Genomic DNA, 25,639 nt, shown 5'->3' with positions numbered 1-25,639 from the left:
ACATAATAATAAACAATATAAACTCATAATAGCATAAATATACAAAATATGTCTATAAATAGTGAGTCTAAGGCAAAGTTCTATGAAAAGTCAAAATAAAATATACACAGGAACAAACTACGGCGCCGGAGGACGTACGCCCATCATATCATAAAATTGCGCCGTACGAGGAGTCACCTCTCCACCAGCTCCAGTCTCCGTAGGAGGAGGAAGACTCAATGTAGGACAACTCCACCCAGGATCAACCTAAGGCTGAGGCTGCGGAGGCTGCTGCGATGACGAGTCTACCTCGTACATCCCACCACCTCTGAAAGCCGAGGTAGCCTCTCCTACCGGTGCATCATGAGCACCCTCAGAAGAGGATCCCAAGCCCTCTGCAACGTCAGCACGAGCAGCCTCAGAGCGACCACCTCTACCCCCTGACGAGGTACGACGACGTCTCGAGCTAGACCTCGCCGGATCTCTCCGATCCTCAGGTCTTGTGCGGGTGTGAGAAGCAATAGGTTGGCCCTGCAAAAAAGAACTAAATCAGAAACAAGGCAAAACTGAAGCGGCAATGCAAAAAAATAAGTAAAGAAAGGCTACCTCTTGGATGACGTCATCCCGACGGCAAGTGGTCGCATTCCTTATCCGGACGAGCTGGCTCCGGAAGGCATCTATGCATCGTGCTATCGTGTAATACACCGTATTTTACACATATTTTATTTAAAGTATGTATTTTATAAAGTATTTAAATAGTTGTAATTATTTTAATTAATATTATTATAAAAGGAAAGTTTATTTAAGTATTTTATTTAAAAGTTGGGGATTTTATTTTAAAGAAAGTTTAATTTTAACAAGTTTTAGGAAACGGATTAGGAAAAACGAAAAGAGGAAAGTTTAGGGTAAAGGGTTGGTAGAGAAGGGGTATAAATATCCCACTTATGAGGCAAATCAAACTTTGCCCAGAGTGGAGAAAACCCAAGGTAAGCTTCTCCCCTTTTCTCCTTACTTTTCTTTCTTTTTTTTCTTCCTCTTTCCCTTCCCCTTTGTCACGGCCGACCACCACCACCACCACACACGTGGCCGGACCACCACCGTGCATCACCGTGCGCCACCAGCACACGGCCAGCAGCAGCAGCGGCACAGGCGGCAGTAGCCCAGCCGTGCCGTGGTGGCTGCTGCTCGGTGTTCCTCGAAAAAAAAATTAATCTTTCTTATTCTAATTTAATCTATGCTTGGATCTAATTATAAATTATGAATTTTGGAATTAAATTTTGATGTTTGAATGTTGTAATCATGTTAATTAATTTTCAGATTTGGTTTTAATTTAAAAAGCCCCAATTTTTGAAACCCTAGGTTCTTGATTTATGAAATTATGAAAGTATATGATGTATGAATGTTTAGATCTTCAATTTAAGTGCTTTGAAACCAAATTATAACAAGTTTTAATTAGAAATAAAGTGCTGAAACTTTATGTAGAACCCTAAATATTATGTTTTTTAAAGAAATTTAAATTACCCATTAAGTGGGACTTAATTAGAGTGTTTAAATATAATTTCAGCCTATTCTAATTATTCTAAGAGGGATTTTAGGATAGTATATATTGCTGGAAATTTGTTTAGAGTGGGTTTTAATGCTCTATTATAATTTTAATGTGTAGGAGACTTCGAAGTGAGCAATTTTTACTAGTCGTGACGATTTTAAGATCGTATTCAAGGTACGTTCACGTACTTAGCATATTTTGATGATGTAGAATCATGCTAGGTTTAATTTCAATCAATTACAAGTAGTATCATGCTAAGGTTTATGTATTAAATTGTGAAGCATGAATTATTTGTGATGGTTTATGGATTGGAAAATTATATTTTGGCATGATTATATGGACTACATATTTATTTATGGCATGATAGAGAGCATGTTTAATTAAACTAAATGTTTAATTATGTTTGGAATATTGAAAAGAAATTTAATTATGGTTCATATAATTTTTATTGATGCTTTAAGCATGAGGAAGGAGCTAGATAAGTGTCTATGTACACGAGGAATAAATTGTATGTCGGTGCCTTAGTGCACTTAAGGTGTGTTTAACACCGAGGGATAGGATTTGTAGCGCATTATGCGTTTAAGGTGTCTTTGACACTGAGGTAGAATTAAAAAGGGTTCAACATTAAATCATATGTGGTCACGAATTATTCAAGAATTAAATTGATAAGTTTGTTTGATTGAATAATTATTGTTGATTGATTTATTATGCTTTGAGAGTCATCACCAAGTCTAATAATATGTAAATAACGTAAAGTGAAAGAGATTACGCACCAAAAACTCTTGGAACGTATATACCTTGAGTATGAACAATGGGGGGGTTATGGGGTTTTATATTTAACCATAACTTCCAATGGAGTACAGGACGCTGTATATTCCTTTTTATTATTTATTATGCGCAGGAATTCCGCCACCTTTGTGTGGTTTGTCGCTGGCACGGTTAGCTCCCGTGCCAATTAACCTCAAATTTTATTTGGGGGAGGTTAAGAGGTGGAAACCCGTTCGATGCGTAATCAAGGCAAAATGAATTAATTATTGTCTAGTCATTGTGTCTTGTTGGTTGTTGGGTGTGCTTGTAAACAGGTACAATGAGGTAAGTGTGTGGGATGATAGGAGAATGCATGCTAGTGTGTTTAGTTACACTTATGTGCTCAGCTTTGCTGATCGTGTGTGTTGTTTGTGTCTGGCCATGTCTTTATCTTGGCCCTACGATGATCCATTTTAATGGAGAGTAGTGGGGGCAAGTAGAGATACTCTTTCAGGTATTGAAGCATGTTCATGACGGGGCATGAGTGAAGAGGGAATCATGCTAGCTTCCATTAGGATATGTTTTGCTTTATGCATTGAATGTTTTATTATATTACTTTGTGGACTAACACTAAAACTTGGGTTGTTTCGGTTTTGAATAAGGGCGTTAAATGGTTCCAAGTTGTGGAGAGTTTTATTTGACTTTGGTTTTATTGTTTTTCAACTTTGTTTTTGTTGGGTTGTTTTTAAATTGTGTTATTTAAATAGTTTTGGTTTTTAAGTCTTCCGCTGTGTATCTTTGATATTTGCCTTAACCGTTTTCACGGTGGCGGTAATGTCTTAGATATTCCTATTTAAAGTTTTATACAGGGCGAAACAGGTATTTTAAAATAAAGGAATTTCTAGGGTGTTACAAAGTGGTATCAGAGCCAGGTTGAGATTTTAAATTACCACTAACACGAAAACGTTTTTATTATGATTTAAACTTGGCCAAGTGCTAATTTAATTTTGCAATGTCAATTTCATTCCGATTTTATTTTATTTTAATTTATTTTATCAAGAAGGACGAAATTTTTTTTTACTTTTTATTTCATTTTATTTTAGTTTGGTCCAAAATTTTTTTTAGGGGGACACTCGATTTTTTTTTAGTGTCCAAAATTTTTTATTTTTTTAAAAACAAAAAAAAAATTTAAGCAGGGTAAAATATTTTTTTTAGTTTGTTAATTTTTGCTGGGAGCAAGGATTAAGGTAAGAATTATGTGTTAAAAGGTTTTATTAAAATATTGGTGAGCTTGGGTAGGAAAGAAAAGGGCATATAGACTAGAATTTAATTTCTTCCCTGTGTGCATAAATTTTATTTTAGAATATTCAAGCATGTTGTATGACTAAATGTTGTGATGAAAGCATGCAATATATGGATTATTTTATGTGATTCTTCAGATTGTATGATTGAACACCGAACTTTGTATTATCTATTTAATTTTTAATTATTCCTTTAGGAGAGGGAAATCTTTTCTAAACCTTTTCTCTACAGGATGCCAATTTTTCCTAGCAAGTTTACCCAAATGGGATATCTCGTAAAGAAAAATAATGAACACCCCTATGACTTTGTAGAAAAGATCAGATACTTTTGTTCCTACATGAGCAATGTCCTACGGGAGAAAGTTTATGACACCCCTGATCGTATTTCGTCAATGATTGTAAATTGTCTTCTAGAGGAGTCCCCTTACCTTGCTGTCAAACAAAGATTCTCTGATTTTTATCTTCCAGGAGACATCCCAAATTACCACAAATACAGAGACTATTATGGCCAGTGGTATCCAGACTATATTTTCTTAACCAAATATCTCGTAAGGGTGGAGAAAGTTTATTGTCAGCGCTTAAACCTTCCCTACCCTGACTACTACTTTGATAATCCAGCCGAGAACAATCCTCCTCCAAATCAACAACCAGAAAATTCCGCTTCTTCTTCTTCTTCGTCAGGGGGAAATCTAGCAGAGAATGAAGAACAACAAGAGGGTGATAGTTCACTTATGGACATTTCTGATCCAAATCCACCTCCAACTCCAATAATTATAGATATCTCATCGGATGAGGAAGAAGAAGGGGAGTTTATTCCATTACAACCTGAACGTGAATCACCTGAACCAATGGAGGAGTCAAACGATTCTAACTTTGATCCTTCAAGTTACAAGCAATCCACCGACAAAAGGGACAACGTTCGAAAGGATTAAATCTTATGACTTTCCTCGCAAAGAGTTCATATTCTTTATTTTAAAAAAATTTTATTTGTTACTTCAGTCTTAGCAAATAAGTGGTATGACCACATCCGTTTTTGGAACACACTTTTTATTTTAATATCTTCAGTCTATTTTAATTAATGAACCTTATTTATTTCTTGATAAATTTTTATTTATAAATTCTTTTGTTTTACAAATATTCCATTTCACACCACTATTTGAACACGCAAATACTTGAATTCCGTTCGTTAATATTGATTTGTTTTAATCCCGATCAGGTTCTAAACTCCTCCGATTTTGATGCAAAAGTAGTGTTTTTCGAGTGGAAACAACGTTTTAAGAAAGACTTATTACCTTTGGTAGTGAGTACTACCCTCTCGTGGCCAAATTCAGCCTCTAAATACGATTTTTAAGCACTTTTTGAATTCATGCAATTATCGAAATGCTAATCACCATTCCAATCAACTTATCTCCAACAAACAACTATAAACCAAACGTCAAAGGGAATTATTTTTATATTTATTGTGATGTATTATTAATTGATGGTTGGTTAGCAATCATTATTGATTGATAAAGCTACATTAAGGGAAATTTTAGCAATCGCTATCCCAAATTGTTAGCTTCACATTTTGCTGTAAATGTTCGAATGAGTTGTTAAAATATATAAGGGTGTTCGTCTTGAGAGCTAAACCTAGCTAATTCTAATAGTTATCTTTGTCCTATATTCAGGAGAAACCAAATGGCAGGGGGACGAAGTTCAGGTAGTGGTGGAAATGATTTGAATGATGTAGTAAGACAATTGGCAGCGGTTGCCCAACAATTGGCAAGGAACTCAACTGGTAATGGGTATGCTCAAGGGGAGCTATTTAAAAAGGTGGCGCAAAGCAAGCCACCAACCTATCAGGGCGAGCCTGATCCTGTGGTGTTGGAAAACTAGTTAAGGGAATTTGAGAAACTGTTTGGAGCTGTGGGATGTCCTGAAAACTCCAAAGTAGGATGTGCTACCTACTATCTGAGGGGTGAAGATGACCTTTGGTGGCAACAAAACGAAGCTACCATTAGAGCGTTACCTAGGTTCAACTGGACCAAATTCCAAGAAAAAGTGAGAGACAAGTTCTATCCTAGCTTTTTGCAGGAGCAGAAGGTTGAGGAATTTTCAAACCTTAGGATGGATAAGATGACAGTTACGGAATATTACACCAAGTTTATTGAGTTGTCCCGTTTTGCTGAAGGATCCGTCTCCACGGAGAAAGCGAAAGCTAGGAAGTTTAAGAGTGGGTTAACTACTGATCGACAGTTGAAGCTGTGCGGACAGGTATTTGAGACCCTAGATGAAGTATATGGAAGGGCCGCACACCTTTATGCTCTGGAGGAAAAGAAGAAGAAAGAGTTAGCTGAAATAGAAGGAAGAGAGAAAAGGAAGGAAGTAGGACAAGCTTCAGGACACCAACAGGGAAACCAGAATGGGTTTAAGAAGTAGAAGTACCACCATAACAATAATTTCCCCAATAATAATTTCTAGAACAATAATCGCCAAGGGGGACGCAGAAACAATGGAGGTACTAGAAACAATCACCAGGGGAATAATAAGAATGGAAGGTCTTACTAATGCAAGAGATGTAGGAACAATCACCCTGGGAAGGATTGTGAAGGCAATTTGGTTTCTTGTCGCGCTTGCAACAAACTGGGGCATGGGGAGTACGAGTGTTACTCCAAGAATGCTAATGGAAATAAGCAGAACAACTATAACTTAGGAGGAAACCAGAAGAATTTCCAGGGGAACAACAACAATTTTTCTGGGAATAAGGGAGTGCAACAGAATGGGGTGAGAAACAGTAACACCAACAATGGTAACATCCAACAAAAGGGAGGAACTGCAGGAAAACTGAATGTTTTGAGTAGGCACGAAGCAGAGGCCACGAAGGATGTTATCACTGGTACTTTTTCTATTAACTCTATTCCTGTTAAAGTATTGTTTGATTCTGGTGCAACTTTTTCTTTTGTTTCTAAGGGTATTGTTTCAAAACTTAGGGACTGCTTAACAATAATAGAGGCAGTAGATTTACCTATAACCATCCCGACAGGTGGGGTAGTGAATTGTAACAAAACTTTTAGAAACGTGCCTTTAGAAATATAGGGAAAGATATTTCCGTCTGATCTTATTGAGTTTGGGCTGAGCGACTTTGACCTTATCTTGGGGATGGACTGGCTAAGTATAATGCTGAGATTAGTTGTAGATCACAGAAAGTGAAGATGATCACAAGTGGAAATGAATCAGTGACTTACTGGATGGATGGTAAGACAAAGTGTCCAAGGGTAATATCAGTGTCAAAATTAGCAAAGTACATGAAGAAGGGACATCCCGTATATTTCTGCAGCGTTAGGGATATGAACCACGAGCAGGTGGAAAATCTAGAAAACATAGAAGTGGTCAACGAATTTCTGGATGTGTTTCCGGAAGAGATCCCTGGGATGCCACCTAAAAGGGCGATCGATTTTACCATAGATTTGGTACCCGGAACTGCCCCAATATCCAAGGCACCATATAGAATGGCACTTGCAGAAATGAGTGAACTCAAGGATCAGTTACAAGATTTGTTGGACAAAGGGTACATTAGACCAAGTGCTTCCCCTTAGGGAGCACCAGTTCTATTTGTGAAGAAAAAGGATGGAAGCATGAGGCTGTGCATTGATTACAGGGAATTAAATAAGGTGACCATAAATAATAAATATCCCTTACCAAGGATAGATGATCTGTTTGACCAACTAAAGGGTCCCACAGTGTTTTCGAAAGTTGACTTGAGGTCTGGATATCACCAATTGAAAATTGCCGATGAGGACATTCCTAAGACGGCATTTAGGACAAGATATGGACACTATGAATTTACAATTATGCTTTTCGGATTGACGAATGCTCCAGCAATCTTTATGGATTTGATGAACAGAGTGTTTCATCAATTTATGGATAAATTTGTAGTGGTGTTCATTGATGACATTTTGGTATACTCAAATAACAAAGCAGAGCATGCAGAACATCTAAGGACAATTCTGCAAACATTGAGAGAAAACCATCTTTATGCAAAGTTCTCTAAGTGTGAGTTTTGGTTGGAGAAGGTAGCATTCTTAGGACACTTTGTGTCCAAGGACGGGGTAGAGGTAGACCTAGCCAAAATAGAAGCTGTTAAGAGCTGGCCGACACCCAAAACAGTATCTGATGTGAGAAGTTTCTTAGGGTTAGCAGGGTATTATAGGCGTTTTGTTAAGGATTTTTCCAAGATTGCTAAACCTATGACTACTCTAATGAAGAAGGACAAGAAGTTCGAATGGGATGAAAAGTGTGAAGACGCGTTCCAACTCTTAAAACACAAATTAGTTACAGCACCAGTGCTTACACTTCCAGATGATAGTGGGCTGTATGATGTATATAGTGATGCATCAAAGAATGGCTTGGGGTGTGTGCTTATGCAAAATGGAAAGGTGATTGCATACGCATCAAGGCAGCTAAAAACACACGAGGTAAACTATCAAACTCATGACTTGGAATTAGCCGCCATCAATTTTGCACTGAAAATTTGGCGCCATTATTTGTATGGAGTGAAATGTAGAATTTACACAGACCACAAGAGCTTAAAGTACATTTTCACCCAAAAGGATTTAAACTCTCGTCAAAGGAGGTGGCTAGAGTATACGACGGATTACGATCTAAACATACAATACCACGAAGGGAAGGCAAATGTGGTTGCGAATGCTCTAAGTCGTAAAACTAGTCATGGATTAAACTCGTTAGTAGTAGCTAATGAGTTATGCAGAGAAATGGCGAAATTGAATTTAGAAGTCGTGGAATGGGGAATACCAGCAGGTATTCTTGCGAACCTAAGTATCCAACCAACAATATTCGACGTGATTCGACTGAACCAAGAAGGGGATGTAAAGTTGGATAGGATTCGTGAGAAAATTAAGCAAGGAAAAGCTATAGACTTCAAAATTCACGAAGATGGGAGCTTGAGGTATAAAGACCGACGGTGTGTACCACAGAAATGTGAGGAAGTGAAGAAAAAGTTGATGGAAGAAGGACACAACACACCTTACTCAGTACACCCGGGAGGAGACAAGTTATACAAGGATTTGAAGAAGATGTTTTGGTGGCCTAGAATGAAAAAGGAGGTTGCTGAATTTGCGGAAAAGTGTTTAACATGTCAGAAGGTGAAAATAGAGCACAAGAGGCCTCAAGGGACTGTACAATCATTAGAAATCCCAGGATGGAAGTTTGATTGCATTTCAATGGATTTCGTGACTGGCTTACCTAAGTCAAGGAGTGGAAATGACACCATTTGGGTAGGGGTGGACAGACTTACGAAATCAGCAGTGTTTATACCTATGAAAGAAACTTGGAAGATGGAGCAACTTGCGAAGGCTTACACCAAGCATGTAGTAAGGTTACATGGAGTTCCAAAAGATATTGTTTCTGACAGGGATTCCAGGTTTCTCTCAAAATTCTGGAAAAGTGTTCAGGAAAATTTTGGTACCATACTTAAGATGAGTACAGCGTTCCACCCTGCTACAGATGGGCAAACCGAAAGAACCATTCAAACTTTGGAGGACATGTTGAGAGCTTGTGTAATAGACTTCCAGGGAAGTTGGGAAGACAATTTGGATTTAATTGAGTTTTCCTATAATAATAGTTACCACGCAAGAATAGGAATGGCACCATTCGAGGCTTTATATGGGAGAAAATGTAGAAGTCCGATTTGTTGGAACGACATTAGTGAAATTATGATTCTTGGGCCTCAATTGGTTGAGGACACAGTCAAGCAAGTAAGAGAAATCCAATCTAAAATCCAAGCAGCTCAAGATCGCCAAAAGAGTTATGCAGACTTAAAACGAAGAGAAGAAGAATTTGAAATTGGCGATAAGGTGTTACTAAAGGTTTCACCGATGAAAGGAGTAATGAGATTTGGGAAGAAAGGAAAGCTCAGTCCAAAATACATCGGTCCATATGAAATACTACAAAGAATAGGCAAAGTAGCTTATAAGTTAGCCTTACCTATGGAGCTTAGTAAAATACATGACGTATTTCATGTGTCCCAATTGAGAAGGTACATCCTCGATAAATCCCATGTGCTACAACCAGAAAACATCGAGTTAGACCAAAGTTTAACCTATGAAGAGAGACCTGTCAAGATTCTTGACAGTCTAGTGCGTAGTACACGCAACAAGAACGTTAAGATTGTAAAGGTACTTTGGTCTAACCAAGAATATGAGGAAGCCACTTGGAAGCAGAGAATGAAATGAAAAAGAAATACCCAGAGTTGTTTCAGGTATGTAGAGTTACGGGGGCGTAACTCGTTTTTTTTAAGGGGGGTAGAATGCGGTAGAATTTCGTGCTTTTCCCCTATATTTCAGTTATTTTCGTGCTCTTTACACTAATTTAAACAAGTATTTCGAGTATTTATGCTCTCAAAGAGACATAAAACAGTAAAGGTGTGACAAAAAGTATAGCAATATTATACATAATAAGGAAACAGGTTTGATTTCCGTTCCCCAAGTTTCGGGACGAAACTTTTTTTTAAGGAGGGTAGACTGTAATACCCCGTATTTTATACGTATTTTATTTAAAGTATGTATTTTACAAAGTATTTAAATAGTTGTAATTATTTTAATTAAAGTATTTTAATTAATATTATTATAAAGGAAAGTTTATTTAAGTATTTTATTTAAAAGTTGGGGATTTTATTTTAAAGAAAGTTTAATTTTAACAAGTTTTAAGAAAGGGAGGAAAAACGAAAAGAGGAAAGTTTAGGGTAAAGGGTTGGTAGAGAAGGGGTATAAATATCCCACTTATGAGGCAAATCAAACTTTGCCCAGAGTGGAGAAAACCCAAGGTAAGCTTCTCCCCTTTTCTCCTTACTTTTCTTTCTTTTTTTTCTTCCTCTTTCCCTTCCCCTTTGTCACGGACGACCACCACCACCACCACACACGAGGCCAACCCACCACCGCGCATCACCGCGCGCCACCAGTACACGGCCAGCAGCAGCGGCGGCACAGGCGGCAGCAGCCCAGCCATGCCGTGGTGGCTGCTTCTCGGTGTTCCTCGAAAAAAAAAAATTAATTTTTCTTTATTCTAATCTAATCTATGCTTGGATCTAATTATAAATTAAGAATTTTGGGATTAAATTTTGATGTTTGAATGTTGTAATCATGTTAATTAATTTTCAGCTTTGGTTTTAATTTAAAAAGCCCCAATTTTTGAAACCCTAGGTTCTTGATTTATGAAATTATGAAAGTATATGATGTATGAATGTTTAGATCTTCAATTTAAGTGCTTTGAAACCAAATTACAGCAAGTTTTAATTAGAAATAAAGTGCTGGAATTTTATATAGAACCCTAAATATTATGTTTTTGAAGGAAATTTAAATTACCCATTAAGTGGGACTTAATTAGAGTGTTTAAATATAATTTCAGCCTATTCTAATTATTCTAAGAGGGATTTTAGGATAGTATATATTGCTGGAAATTTGTTTAGAGTGGGTATTAATGCTCTATTATAATTTTAATGTGTAGGAGACTTCGAAGTGAGCAATTTTTACTAGTTGTGACGATTTTAAGATCGTATTCAAGGTACGTTCACGTACTTAGCATATTTTGATGATGTAGAATCATGCTAGATTTAATTTCAATCAATTACAAGTAGTATCATGCTAAGGTTTATGTATTAAATTGTGAATTTTTGGTGTTGGTGATTGAATTGTGAAGCATGAATTATTTGTGATGGTTTATGGATTGGAAAATTATATTTTGGCATGATTTTATGGACTACATATTTATTTATGGCATGATAGAGAGCATGTTTAATTAAACTAACTGTTTAATTATGTTTGGAATATTGAAAAGAAATTTAATTATGGTTCATATAATTTTTATTGATGCTTTAAGCATGAGGGAGGAGTTAGATTAGTGTCTATGTACACGAGGAATAAATTGTATGTCGGTGCCTTAGTGCACTTAAGGTGTGGTTAACATCGAGGGATAGGATTTGTGTCGCATTATGCGTTTAAGGTGTCTTTGACACTGAGGTAGAATTAAAAAGGGTTCAACATTAAATCATATGTGGTCACTAATTATTCAAGAATTAAATTGATAAGTTTGTTTGATGGAATAATTATTGTTGATTGATTTATTATGCTTTGAGAGTCATCACCAAGTCTAATAATATGTAAATAACGTAAAGTGAAAGAGATTACGCACCAAAACTCTTGGAACGTATATACCTTGAGTATGAACAATGGGGGGTTATGGGGTTTTATATTTAACCATAACTTCCAATGGAGTACAGGACGCTGTATATTCCTTTTTATTATTTATTATGCGCAGGAATTCCGCCACCTTTGTGTGGTTTGTCGCTGGCACGGTTAGCTCCCGTGCCAATTAACCTCAAATTTTATTTGGGGGAGGTTAAGAGGTGGAAACCCGTTCGATGCGTAATCAAGGCAAAATGAATTAATTATTGTCTAGTCATTGTGTCTTGTTGGTTGTTGGGTGTGCTTGTAAACAGGTACAATGAGGTAAGTGTGTGTGATGATAGGAGAATGCATGCTAGTGTGTTTAGTTACGCTTATGTGCTCAACTTTGCTGATCGTGTGTGTTGTTTGTGCCTGGCCATGTCTTTATCTTGGCCCTACGATGATCCATTTTAATGGAGAGTAGTGGGGGCAAGTAGAGATACTCTTTCAGGTATTGAAGCATGTTCATGACGGGGCATGAGTGAAGAGGGAATCATGCTAGCTTCCATTAGGATATGTTTTGCTTTATGCATTGAATGTTTTATTATATTACTTTGTGGACTAACACTAAAACTTGGGTTGTTTCGTTTTGAATAAGGGCCTTAAATGGTTCCAAGTTGTGGTGAGTTTTATTTGACTTTGGTTTTGATTTTTTTCAACTTTGTTTTTGTTGGGTTGTTTTTAAATCGTGTTATTTAAATAGTTTTGGTTTTAATCTTTGATATTTGCTTTAACCGTTTTCACGGTGGCGGTAATGTCTTAGATATTCCTATTTAAAGTTTTATACAGGGCGAAACAGGTATTTTAAAATAAAGGAATTTCTAGGGTGTTACACATCGCCGAAACCACCTCGCGTGAAAACTGTAAAAAAAAAATAAGTCAGTAAACATGTATGATATATGGACAAAAATTGTGAATAACTAGGCTTACTCGAGTCTGGTGGCGAGGAATCGACCGCTCTACGAAGCGCTAGCCCTCGGGAGCCAGAGGAATCATCTCCTCAATCGGTCCATACATCCCCTGGTAGTGATTGGACATACAGGGTGGCACGAACTCAGCAGCACCGTCCTGATAAAACAAGAAAAGGTCAGTAAAACATTACTTGGGAGCTACTTCATGGAAAGAAAAAGCTGAAAAATCTTACCCTCACATCCTCAGCCGGTATGGGGGCTGGAGCTAACAAAAGTAGTAGCTCCTCAGCATAGCACCGCCCGAGGATCACATAGGACCGCCAAGGGGTACCAGCTCCCTCAGACATGCTCGACAACCGTGCATCATCGAACATATGACTTGGTGGAGGAGTAGGAACGACAAAGACATCAGAGGAATGCTGTCTAGCAACCCTCTCTCCTAAGTACGCGATCGCTCCGTAAGTCCCCAAGAAATAGCGACGCTCAGCAGAATACTGTGCGACTAACTCAGGGACTGTCCAACCGCCCCACGGCCGGTACACCACCTCAGGCCCCTACAAAGAACATCAATCAGGCAAGAATATACCTAAAGCACCACGAAAAAGCAAATAAATAAAAGTCGTACCGCGATGATCCAGTTCCAGACATGTGTATTAGACACGTTGGCCGCCACAAGAGGCACTCACAGGAAATCCACGCGGCGATAGTCTCGCCGGCGCAGCAGAAGGGAAGTACTCGTAGAACCAGATCTACAAGGAGTTAAAATTGTGAGTAAATGCTAGCTAAAATGTAGAGCTAAACTTTATAGGGAATAACTTTTACCTCTACGACCTTCCAAAAGGCAGACAAAGCGATGTTCGTCCCAAAGGACCGGTGTCGACACGAGTCCCTCGGTACACGAACAAGTCAGCATAGGCCAAGCTGGCCCAGTCATAAGTCCCGATCTGGTGAAGATCACGGACATCAGGAAGATAGTTGAGCAACGCCCTACTACCCTTGTCAGGGGAGAATGTCCCTGACAACAACACCAGCGCAAAGATACGCACCCGCTGCTCTCGGGTGGTCGCATCGTCATCAAGAGCCGCTGCCAGCGTCGAGCGGCGAATTCCCCTAACGCTAAACTGAGTCGTCTCGACCTCAGCTCGGGCCCGAATAGCGATCGACCCCAATAGCTCCTCGACCTCCGAAGAAAAGACGTCGATCCCACTGTCGAACGGCAGTGGCATGGAAGTGAACTCAGGTCCTGTAATGAGACTGAAGTCCGTAGGGGTGACCATCATCTCGCCCCAGGGGAAATGGAAAGTGTTGGTGGTGTCCCAGAAGAACTCCACCAAAGCGCGCACTACATGATGACCCCCGCTGGAGGCAACCATAGCCTCGGAGGTCTCGAACAAAGTAGCTAGTCCGCAAGACTCCCATAGGAGTCTCGTCTCAAGATCCCTGGCGATGTACATCTTGTACAAATCACCCAAACCATCACAGCTGGAACCATGATACCGCGTCCTGCCGACAGAGATACCCCGTCTCACCCTATCAGAAATGTGGTGGACGGGGGCAAAGATCAGGGTCCGCTCATCCCACTCCGGAAGTCGGCCAAGAGAAGTGGAAGGCGTGACGTCATCCTCTATGGGCTCATGCTCCCGTCGAGTGTTTCGGGACCGTGAACTCGAGCCTCGCTGTCTAGCCATGCTAAATTGTGCAAAATCATCATAAATTAAGGTTCTATATTATCTAAGGTTCGCTTAGCCGCATGATACTATGTTTGCAAAAAACAGAGTACGTAGTACTAAAACAGAGCACAAATTCAAATTGAGCATATACGGCATTTTTCAAGCAATCAAACAATTTCTTGCAATACTACACTAATTATTGTGACAAATTGAACAAGAATTGCTAGCAAAAACATTAAGAACAAGCCACATTGTTCTTCACGACCTTAGGAGGTCCAACAATGGAAAATTGCTCATTTCTTTACCAAACTGAGTCAAACAAGTCTCAAATTACTCCCAAGGCAATATAAAAACATAATCCAGAAATTTCATGGCATAAAACTTGGCAAACAAAGCAAATTGAGCATTATAAGTTTCGTATTTTCATGAAATTCGTGAATAAACATGCCAAAAATTCATAAAAACCGATGTGAGTTTGAAGAAAACTTACATTGATCGGGAAAATAGATGAATAGAGCTTTTATTTGCAACAAATTTGAGCGAATTCGGTTGAGAAACGAGCAAGAACCGAGCAATTGAAGCTTTCGGGTTTTTTCGAGCAGTTTCGCGACGAGCAAAGCAGCGAAATGAAGAGGAAAGGGGTATTTAAGGAAATCCCTGTGCTGGCGCCAATCCCTATGCATTGGCGTCAAAAATTAGGCTTGGCGCCTGGCGCCAATATCAGCGCCTGGCGCTAAGGCTAAATGAGTGGCGCTGATGGCTTTTCAGTGGCGCCAGAGCACCCAGCCACCTGATGGGGTTGTTCTACCTTTCTGCAATATATTTTTGGGTTCCTTGGTACGCCAGTTAGCCCCTCTAAGCAATTTGACATGATTTAGTAATCGTCTTGATTATCTAAAGTGATCGACTTGATGAAAGATCGTCTCACTTAGCTTGAAGCGCCTAAGCATTGGCTCACTAACAAAAAGCATCGACATATAGATTCAAAAGCAAAAGGCACCAACGTACAGGTTCAAAGCAACGGAAGCGCCAACGTAAGGCATAGCGGGAGCAAAGTTAAGGCAAACTTTTAAAGATCGACAGGCGTGGGTCTTCGGTAATTTCCTTTGGAAAATTATCGCATCAAATGAGGATGACTTCAAGAGAGGATATCTTCGACGACATTCCCTAGCTTGCGGAGAGTTGTCACAAACAACTGGAGGTAATTTCGGGCGAAGTTGTCTTCGATCATATTCCCTTAGGCATGGAAGATGGTCATAATGCGGATGGAGATTGTTTCAAGAGAAATAATCTTGATAGTATTCCCTTGGACGTGGAATATTATCAATGCGGATGAAGATTGTTTCAAGAGAAGCAATCTTTGATAGAAATCCCTTGGACGTGGAATATTATCAATGCGGATGAGGATTTGTTTCAAGAGAAGCAATCTTCTAATTTGGAAGCAGTTACGGGCAAAGCAGTTTTCATGCGGGATGACATTCTCTAGCTTGCAGAAGGTCATCAAAACAATCGGTTACTTTCAGAGACGTGTGCTCGACGGTGCAAGATACGCGTTTCTTAACTCTTTTATCTGTTTAACTAACGCTAGTTTGCAGGTATCGGCGTTACAAGAGTGATTTAGGATCGCAGAACGTTCTGAATCATTCTCCGTCCCTATCGGTACTTTGACTTTTGTTTCCGAAACTTGCGTTTCTCCAAACTCAGTCAAAGTGGGGGCTTCTGTAGACACCCATTTGTGTCTCCCCAAAACCAAACCCGGTGATAAGTACCTTTCACGTCGAATCATAATCGAATGAAGTGAAAGTGTGGAAAGTCTAGTGTTGCGGAAAGTTTTATTTCTTTTCTCTTCTCTCTGTTTTTGAAAACTTATTTTAAGAAAAAAGCCAATCCAGTTTGATTGGACCATGATATAGGTCCAATAATAGTGTAGTTGGATGGGGCTTGACAAAAGCTTTCCAACGATATATTATAAGCCCAATTCCGATGAATATTGAGGAAATTATGGCCACTTTACTAAACTAGGCCCGGTTTGAGCCTTATATACGGCCCAATGATCTAGAGGAGGGCCTAATATGATTTATCATTCCTAATGCAATTAGGAATGGTTTTAGTCTTCTAGATTCTTCTAGAAGGTTCTTTTCATTCCTAATTCAATTAGCATTGATAAATTGGCTTTTTGACTTTTCAGAGTTTTAATTAAAATCAAATAGCATTTTCGAAGAAATTATATGATTTTATCCTCCAGTACGGCAAATTTATCTGATTTTCGAAAACGCGTTAAAACCAGGCTTGGCGCCTGACCCCAGGCTTTGGCGCCTGGAACCAGGCCTGGCGTCTGGCGCTAGCCATTGGCGCCTGGCGCCAGTGTTGGTGCCTAGCGCTAGTTACCAGGGTTTGCGCCAACTTTGTTTTTTGTGCGTCAGACTCTGTTTTGTTTATTTTATCTTTTTGGCTGATTTTCTCTATAAATATCGTATTAAAAACTCCGTTTACAGGCACCTACAATCAGTTTTCATTCGCAATCATCAATTCTTTAGCATTCTCTAAATCATTCATCTTTTTCTTCTAAACTTTGTTTTTAAATACAAAATTCCGCATTCATTAGATCTAGAAACACCTAGCCATATTCGAAGTTGCCTTCGCCCTAGACGTGAAAGGTTTTAATTTCTGTGGGTTTGGTCCCAAATCTCTATTTCAATTATTTAATTTAATTGTTTTGTTTACTATTTTCCTTGAAGTTTCTAACGTGTGTATTTTGTTATTAGAAAGAGGTACGAGGCATCAAAGTAAGTACTTTAATAGTTTTTTTTGATATTATGATGTAGAAATCATGTTTACATTGTTATTATGATATTCCTAGTATCATGTCTAGGGTATTTTTAATATTAAATATGATTGTTGCGATGCTTCTTATTTTCTTCCTAATATTTATGATTGTTAGTATCATGTTAGGGTTAAAGCTTTGATTTTTATTGCTTAGTGACATGCTAGGGTTTGTTATTAATCTTGTTAGTAACATGCCTAGGATCTTGCTATTATTATTATGCTTTAATATTAACATGAACATGATTATTTTATAATTGTTATGATCTATGATGATTATGAATATTATTATTATTATTATTATTTTGATGATGATTATTATTATTCATGATTATTCTAATGATGGATTATTTATTATTATTTATTATGTTGTTTGATATATATTATTTTTATTGTTTGATCACCTTTTATGCATGTTTAAAGGGAATTGGTACTTGTAATCACGCTTAATAAGATAATTAATAATCTTATTAGGGTTAATTTGATTATAATTCAAGTGATCGCCAATAATAGATTTATTTGTGCATTAATATTCAGCCGACATAGATTAAACAGGTTTAGGGTTAACCCTATTGATTGCATGTTAGTCAGAAAGCGCACATGAATACGATCAGAATAAAGTAGAGGCCTATTATTAGGGCAGGTTCAATCTCTTTTAGGTTGGATTTGTACCTTCATCCCCGAACCCTTATTTGGTTCTAGACCTTATGGAGTTGATGATCTCTTGGATCGTTAAGGGGTGTAACCTTCATCCTATGAATGGTTTACAAGTTCCTAAAAAAACTTGTTAGCGACTCTTTTGCTCTATCTTCTTCCCTTTTGGACGCCACCGTACTTTAGTGTATGATCACAGTGGGGTTCAAGTTAGGGGTTTAACGCTTGAAACTATTCCCTACATATATTGAGACCTTTTGAGCCTTCTACTGAAAGTTGTTCTGAGAAGCAACCTGAGACTGTTGTTGCTTCTGTACCTTCTGTTCATGCTCCTGTTGCTGATGTTTCTAAGAAGCCTCCTTCCTGTTGCTGATGTTTCTAAGAAGCCTCCTTCTGAGAAACAAGTAGGGATGGTTTCTTCTGAGAAGCAAACATGGAAACGGCAAAGAAAGGAACAAAACAAATGCTTCTGTGTTTTTCAAAGTTGAAAGTTCTACATTCTGATTGTTTAAGTGATGGTGAGGGTCTTCTAAAGATAATGAATGTAGTACTAGTTCTGAAGATAATTTAATATGTGATATTGATTGTGGTGCTGTTGGAGGTTATTCTTTACAGTTAATATCAAGTTTTCTGAGAGTTTATAATCCAAAAGCAAAGAGAATGAAGAGTTTAAGGCTTCAGGTTGCTGATTATTGTTTTGGTGACAACTATGAAGCTGTTAGTATGATGTAAGTTTTAGGGATTTCTCTATAATTGAATATATATATTTTTATTAAATTTTTTTTATTAATTGAATATTTTAAATTTTATGAAACAGGGAAGTTTTGGTGTATTTTTCTGAATTTTATAATTTGTCGCGTGAAGAATTAATGACATTGATAGAGGAGGAACTTATTTCAAGTCGGGTTATGGACTGTTTTTTTGTGTTGCTGAATTATCTTGAGTGCCAAAAAGCAGCAACTGTTACCAAGTTATATTTTGGTGGTGAACATATGGTAATTTCAATGTTATGCTTTGTTGTTTTTTATTATATTACTTAATGTTTTATATATCATTTTAACTTATTTCTATTTGTTCAGTTACCTCTTTTGCATTGTATATTCAATGGAGAAGGATGCTCCTTTGAAAAAGAAATTTTTGGGGCATGGGATCAATGGCTTGATTCTATTAAAACTATTGCATTGTTTGATGCAAAGATGGTATGTCATTTAATTTTATGTTAGCAAGTTACTTGATAGCATATTTGCATTACATGATATTATGTATAAGGGTTACTTGATGTTGTTTATTGTGCTTGCTTATATGGGGTTACTTGATATTATGTATATAGGGATTACTTGATAGCATTACTTCTTGTTATATATTAGGGTTACTTCTTATGATTTATATAGGTTTTTTCTTGTGATAAATATGATTTAGTTGGTATGTAAAGAGGTTACTTCTGTTATTTATTGGGGTTACTTGATGGTATATAGGGGTTACTTGATGGTATTTATTGGGGGTTACTTCTTGTTATTTATTGGGGTTACTTGTTGGTATACACAGGGGTTACTTGTTGGTATATACAGGGGTTACTTCCTGTAGTTTATTGTTTTTAATTGATTTTATATATAGGGGTTCATTTATAATTACTTGTTGCATATCATTAGTAATTAATTTCATGTTTCTTTTATGCAGATTTTTATTCCCATCTACTATTTCGATCATTATTATGTTGTTGTGATAAACTTCATCAACAACTCTATTGATTATCTCAACAACAGAAGGTATTTCTTGGGTGTTGGAAGGAATATTACTAGGACTTTTGATGAACATCATACGTGCTATTATACTCTTGTTTTGTATTTGGTAAGTTTATTAATTAAGCATTTTAGTTTGGTTTATTTATACTTTTGTTGATTAACTGACCTTTTTTGTTGTTTATTTTAAAGACACTACTTTTCAAAGTATCTGGTTTTACAGAATTATGATCAAGGGGAACTTGTCAACAACTTCCCTATTGGAATGATCCCAATTGATTCACAAAAGTGTCCAAAGAATAATGATTGTGGGGTGTTCTGTTTATATCATTGTTCTGTATACGAAGGCGAAGAATTTCAGTGTAAAAATTTGACAAAGGTATTGCATGGTTATTTTGATATAATTATTACAATTTTGTGTTTTTCTTATTTGGGATATATTGTTTATATTGTTCTTTTTGTTGGCATTACAACCTGTTGATCGTCTTCGTTACCGAGCTCAAATCTGTGCATCATTGGTCATGTGTAATTTGAATCAACTACGGCTAGATGTTCTGGAGAAGGTTAAAGTTTTTGTAGCCAACCATGATGCAATTTATGGTGAAGTTATAAATAATGAAGAGATTGATACAGAAGAACTTCTTGCCTTGGCTGAAGCTGAAAAGGCAGAAAAAGCCAAAGAGAAATTGGCCAAAAACGAAGCAAGACGGAAATCAAATGAAAAGTAGTGTTACTTGTATATTACAATAGGTGGTACTTTTTACTGGGGTATTTGTTTTCACAGTAGGGGTTACTTGTGTTACTTTTATATGTAAGAAGATTACCTGCATGTGTAATAGAGGTTACTTGAATAGTATACTGGGTGATAGCCATTTTCTATTGGGGTTACTTGAATAGTATAGTATGTGTTACTTGTATTGTTACTAAGTGGTTATTTTCCAGAAAAATAGAGTTGACTTTTATATATAATAAGAATTACTTGTATAGTATACTTGTTATTACTTGCATTCAATAGATGATTACTTATAAAAACAGATGATTGTTCCCTGGTAATTCATTATTCTTGTTTCTGTTATCTATACCGAGATTCATTAATGAATCACCTATTTCTTCTATCTCCATACTGTCTTGTGAATCTGGAAAAATTTCTAACATAGGTTGAAAATTTTCTGATTCTTCAGGTGGAAAAATTTCTGATGATTCAGCCATGGAAGCTTCGAGTTTGAAGATCTGGAAGAAAATGTTAGAATTTTCTGTAAATTTGTTTTGTAAATTTTTAGATGTTAATGCGGCTGCTGTTTGTTTAGGGATTTGTGTAAATGTGGGCTTTTTTAACAAGTCGGCATTAGTTTTACTTTTGTCAAATGTATCCCGTTATTTCTGGGAAGTGAATCCCGTTATTTTTGGTATGGCAGCTGACCACATGGTGAGGCCAGCCATGCCTGTCAAAAAATAAGATAAGGTGTGTTTTTACTTTTTAGTATATAATTATTAATTATTGATTGATTGATTTTTCATCATTTTTTCAAGAGGGGAAAATAAAAGGGACTTGTTATTCATCGCCCGCAAATCTCTACATAAAGCCCACATTTTATAATTTTTTGACAAATTTGCCCTTTTTATAATTTTAACGGAAGATAAATTTTTCGCACTAAAAAAAATGTGGAGCAGCACCGGATCGCCGAGGATCACCGGAGAATCGCCGTCGTCATCGGAAAACGAGGTTCGTAACGCATCGTAAGGACGAAATGGTGGCTAGCGCCTAGCCAAAAGGCCATGCCGTGGTTGTGGCGCCTAGCCAGGACGCCGCCACCGTGGTCACGACGTCTGGTGGAGAAGCCTCGACCATAGTAGTGGCGCGTGGCCAGGACGCCGCAGCCACGGCCAAGGCGCCTGGCCACCACGCCGCCACCATGGCAGCGGCGTCCTGACCAGGCGCCCCGGCCGTGGCTCCGGCGTCCTGGCCAGGCGCCAGTAGGGGAATATTTTTTTTTTTTTTTTTTTTTTTTTTTTATTTTATTTTTTAATTTAATCCCCTTTTTTTTTTTTGTTTGTTTTTGTTAATTTAATCTTAATGTAATTATATTTATACGTTATATGTTATTGTTACAGGATTATGGTGGAGACGGAAATGATTACAGTGGGATTTTTGTACATGATGGCCTGTTCGAAGATGCTCAACAAGCGATTGATTGGGCAAAACAGGTTGCAATTAGATCAGGCTTTTGTTTAGTAGTAGCAACTCATAAATCTCAACGGGATGGTAGAATGGATCGCATTTTGAGATGCGACCGTTATCGCAAAAGAGAAGAACGAGATTTCAGTAAAGCGATTCGGTTTGACTCAAAGCGGAAAGGTTGTGGGTGTCAGTTCCGAGTTAAGGTTCGACAACATCAAAGGCGTGACGGTTGGGAAGTGAAGGGTTACGGCAAATGGGGATATCACAACCATGAGCTGATAGCATACAAAGTGGGGCATCGGCAGTTAAGCGGCCTAAGTCCAGCTGCGAAACTAGTTGTAAAAGAAATGAGTGATGCTCAAGTGAAGCCCGCTAAAATATTAGCGTCTGTGTTAGAGAAATTCCCCGAAGACCAGCCAAACCGAAGACACATCTACAACGTGAGACAGAAATTGAGGTTTGAACGGTCAGAGGGAAGGAACCCTATTCAGCAGCTTCTGCACCAGGCACAAGCACGTGGTTACCTTTACTGGTTTGAATCTGACGAAGACACATCGGAGGTAACTCATTTGTTCCTTGTCCATCCTGATTGTGCTGATATGATTTCGTCTTGGCCATCTGTGATTTTGATCGATTCAACGTACAAGACAAACAAGTACAAGTTCCCACTGGTTGAGATGGTTGGGATGGCTCCAACGAACCAGAACTTTCTGATTGGTTATGCAGTCATGAAGGATGAGACGGCTGCGAGTTACCGTTGGGTGTTGGAAAAGTTGAGAAACTACATCGGCCCAAATGTACAGCCATCGGCCATCGTAAGTGATTGTGAGGGAGGTCTTTTTGCCCCTATAGCGGAGCTGTTTCCGGAGTCGAGCCATTTACTGTGCACATGGCACATCAACAACTGCGTGAAAGTCAAAGCCTACAACCTTTTCAACAAGAACTTAGATTCAGCAGAGAGATTGGTAAATGGTAAGTGGCGGAAGATCCTGCAAGCTACCACGGAGGCAGAGTACGATCGAGCCTTGGAAAACTTAAAGGATGCGTACAAGTGGTGCCCGCCAATCGTAGACTATGTGATGCATCAGTGGGTACCTCAGAGGGAAAAGTTTGTCAAATATTGGACGAACCAAGTTCTTCATTTTGGGAACACTACGACATGCAGAGTCGAGAGCGCTCATAGAGCTTTGAAGGACTGGATTGATTCTTCCACGGCTGCTCTGGATACACTGTTCGAGAGAATAAACAAGGCTATTGATACTCAGAGGAACGGCATCAAGAACTATCTCGAGGACTCCAGACGACGACATGGCATGTTGTATGGCCATTTCATATTTAAGATTCTCCACGGTCGTGTGTCACACCACTGTTTGGGGTTGATTCTGAGCGAGTATACCAGGATGAGGGAGTTGGGCGATGAAGTGGCTATTCGGTGCGGATGTGCTATATCAATGACTCATGGATTACCTTGTGCATGCACCATTCACCGTGTAATTACGCAAGACAGGGCGTCGTTACATGTCGATCAGGTTCATCCATTCACCCGATTTTCCGGTCCCAAATATCATACCGAAGTGGTATGAAATTCGTAGAGCAAGCGTGGAGGGTTGGGATGCTTTGTACCATGCTCGCGTGCAACAGTGGAACAATTTAATTGCCATGTAGTTTTTGTTGATGTACACCTACCTTTTACTATGAGGCCTTGTATTGTCAATACTATGTCATTTCTATGTGTTCATTTTTAAAAGATAATGTTTCATTTTAAAAACTAACAACAATAATTTCAAATATTACAAACTAAAATGATAATATTGAATTTTAAAAACTAAGAACAATAATTTCAAATATTACAAACTAAAAAGATAATGTCTAATTTCAAATATCAGTAATCCCTCTGTGACGCCCACTGCCACTGCTCAAGGGTCCGTTCCAGATCGTCAATAACAGCTCTGCCTGATGCACTCGTCATGCAGTCCCTTTCCTCAAAAAGTCGGTGTCCCAACTGCATAATCTTGCCCATCCACTACACAAAACAAAAAACATGAAACGACGTATTATACATATATATATTAAAATAAGAGAACAACAAATAAAAGATGAGACGTACCGCATAAGAGGCAGTGGCAGGTGGCACATCGTCATCATCTGCGTCGTCGATGTCTTTGATCAACCTCGGGTGCGAGTGCCGGATGTACCATTCCATGTAGTGCTGGTCACACATGGCAGTCACCCCACTTGGCGGCCGCTGCAGCTCCGCCGTCCATAGGCGGGCAACCATCGGAAACTGCTCCCACATGGATATCATGTTTGACGGCCATTGGACGACGTACTCCTTCGACGACGCAGATCGTACCGCCTTACTGGGCCATGCCGGTGGAGGTGGGATAACTTGGACAAATCCAAGCTGGCGAAGACAGCGCTGCGGCATGTACGCCTCTACGATCTCGCGATACTGAATCAGTCCAGTGTAGAGGGTCCTAGGTACCCTATTACTAGGGTTCTGGCCGAAAGGCATCCAGTTCACCTGCACATTATTTAAAATCAGTAACAGTCATAAAATAAAGCATCAGATTGTAAAAGTAGAAATAATTTAATCACTGTACCTCTAAGGGGGACATCCTGTCAAGCGATAACCGTATGGAGCGCAGGCGGTCAACGGACTTCTTCTCGACACGCGGACTCCACGCACAGGCACGTGGCTGGCCATCACCAATGGGAACCGGGTCGCGGTGTGGTCGAAACGCAGGAAAATACTCGTATATCCAGGTCTGTAACAACGTCAGACATCCAGTGATACCTGCTGCATCAGCCCGGCTCGAGAATCCTAACTGGCGATACAGATACGCCAGCGTAGCCGACCCCCAAGAAAACTGGCCTACTCTGTCGGGCTCACACGCGTCAACTATGTCGCGTGGCCTGAGCTTGTTCCCGCTCTTATCCGGAAACAAGGTACACCCGAGAAGAAGAAAAACATATGCAGCCAGCTGTGTGTCCTGCGTCCTACGTGCCGTAGGGTGCAAACATCGCTGCAAGACGGCTGCGATCTTAACGCCGCCGTGATCCCACACACCAAGTGCCGATGTGTACAGCGCAGCCCTATCCACCGCCAACAGCTCCGCTAGTAAATCTGCCTGATCCGCATCAGTGACGACAGATGCTCGGTTTCCCTCCACGGGAATCCCAAGGATGGCCTCGACGTCATGCAACATGATCGTCATCTCACCGAACGGAAGGTGGAACGAGTTCGTATCCGGCTGCCATCGCTCAACGAAAGCCGTGATCAGCGTCCAGTCAATCCTATCGTGCATGGTGGCAGGAAGGTGACTCACTCTAGTGGCCCTCAATCGCCCGACCATCTCGCTCTCCTCCGGCCAAGCATCAGCCCAGCTACACAAAAACCTACAAGTCTTTTCCCGGGTTTGGCATTTCAAAATGCCTGTATCCAAAGCCCTCTCCTGGTCCTCCCAAATACGGGTAGCGATGTGTCCTAAAAAGCTAGGAATCACACTCCCGTCTATAGGTCCCCCGGCCACCTCACCCCTCACCATCCAAGAATCATTAACGGCCCTCGACCGTTTTCTGCTACCCGCAGACACAGTGGACGCAGATGATGTGCCATATCTACTAACAAACCTACCATCTCGACCCTTACGCACATCTACCCTATGCGTCTCATACGTATCATCAAGTCTCTGACTGAATGGACCGTAATCATCATATGGTCCACTCTGATCGTCGACATCCTCATCTGCATCATCCTCGTCCTCGACCTCCTCCTCCTCGACCTCCTCCTCCTCCTCCTCATCATCATCATCATCATCTTGATCGTCCGCAGAACAGTGCACCCGTTCTCTGCGGGCCGAGGCCGAAA

General features: G+C 39.2%; 1 protein-coding gene and 1 long non-coding RNA gene across 2 annotated transcripts; one reads left to right on the top strand and one right to left on the bottom strand.

Moving 5' to 3' along the window:
• The first annotated feature begins 19,202 nt into the window (after positions 1 to 19,202).
• LOC110706101 lies at positions 19,203 to 21,069 on the top strand. Its single transcript, XR_002508235.1, has 3 exons — positions 19,203 to 19,698; positions 19,782 to 20,638; positions 20,771 to 21,069. It is a non-coding gene; the product is annotated as an uncharacterized LOC110706101 (long non-coding RNA).
• Positions 21,070 to 23,607: 2,538 nt separating this feature from the next.
• On the bottom strand, positions 23,608 to 24,597 carry LOC110706160. The gene is made up of 3 exons (XM_021884065.1): positions 24,372 to 24,597; positions 23,876 to 24,292; positions 23,608 to 23,791 (listed from the first exon to the last, which is right to left on the bottom strand). Exons 1-3 carry the CDS (start codon positions 24,384 to 24,386, stop codon positions 23,651 to 23,653), a joined length of 573 nt encoding a protein of 190 aa, XP_021739757.1. The 5' UTR covers positions 24,387 to 24,597; the 3' UTR covers positions 23,608 to 23,650.
• Positions 24,598 to 25,639: the final 1,042 nt, after the last annotated feature.

The sequence above is a fragment of the Chenopodium quinoa genome, unplaced genomic scaffold (genome assembly GCF_001683475.1).
Source record: "Chenopodium quinoa cultivar QQ74 unplaced genomic scaffold, ASM168347v1, whole genome shotgun sequence".
Taxonomy (NCBI): Eukaryota; Viridiplantae; Streptophyta; class Magnoliopsida; order Caryophyllales; family Amaranthaceae; genus Chenopodium; species Chenopodium quinoa.
This window is presented reverse-complemented; position numbering and strand designations above follow the sequence as displayed.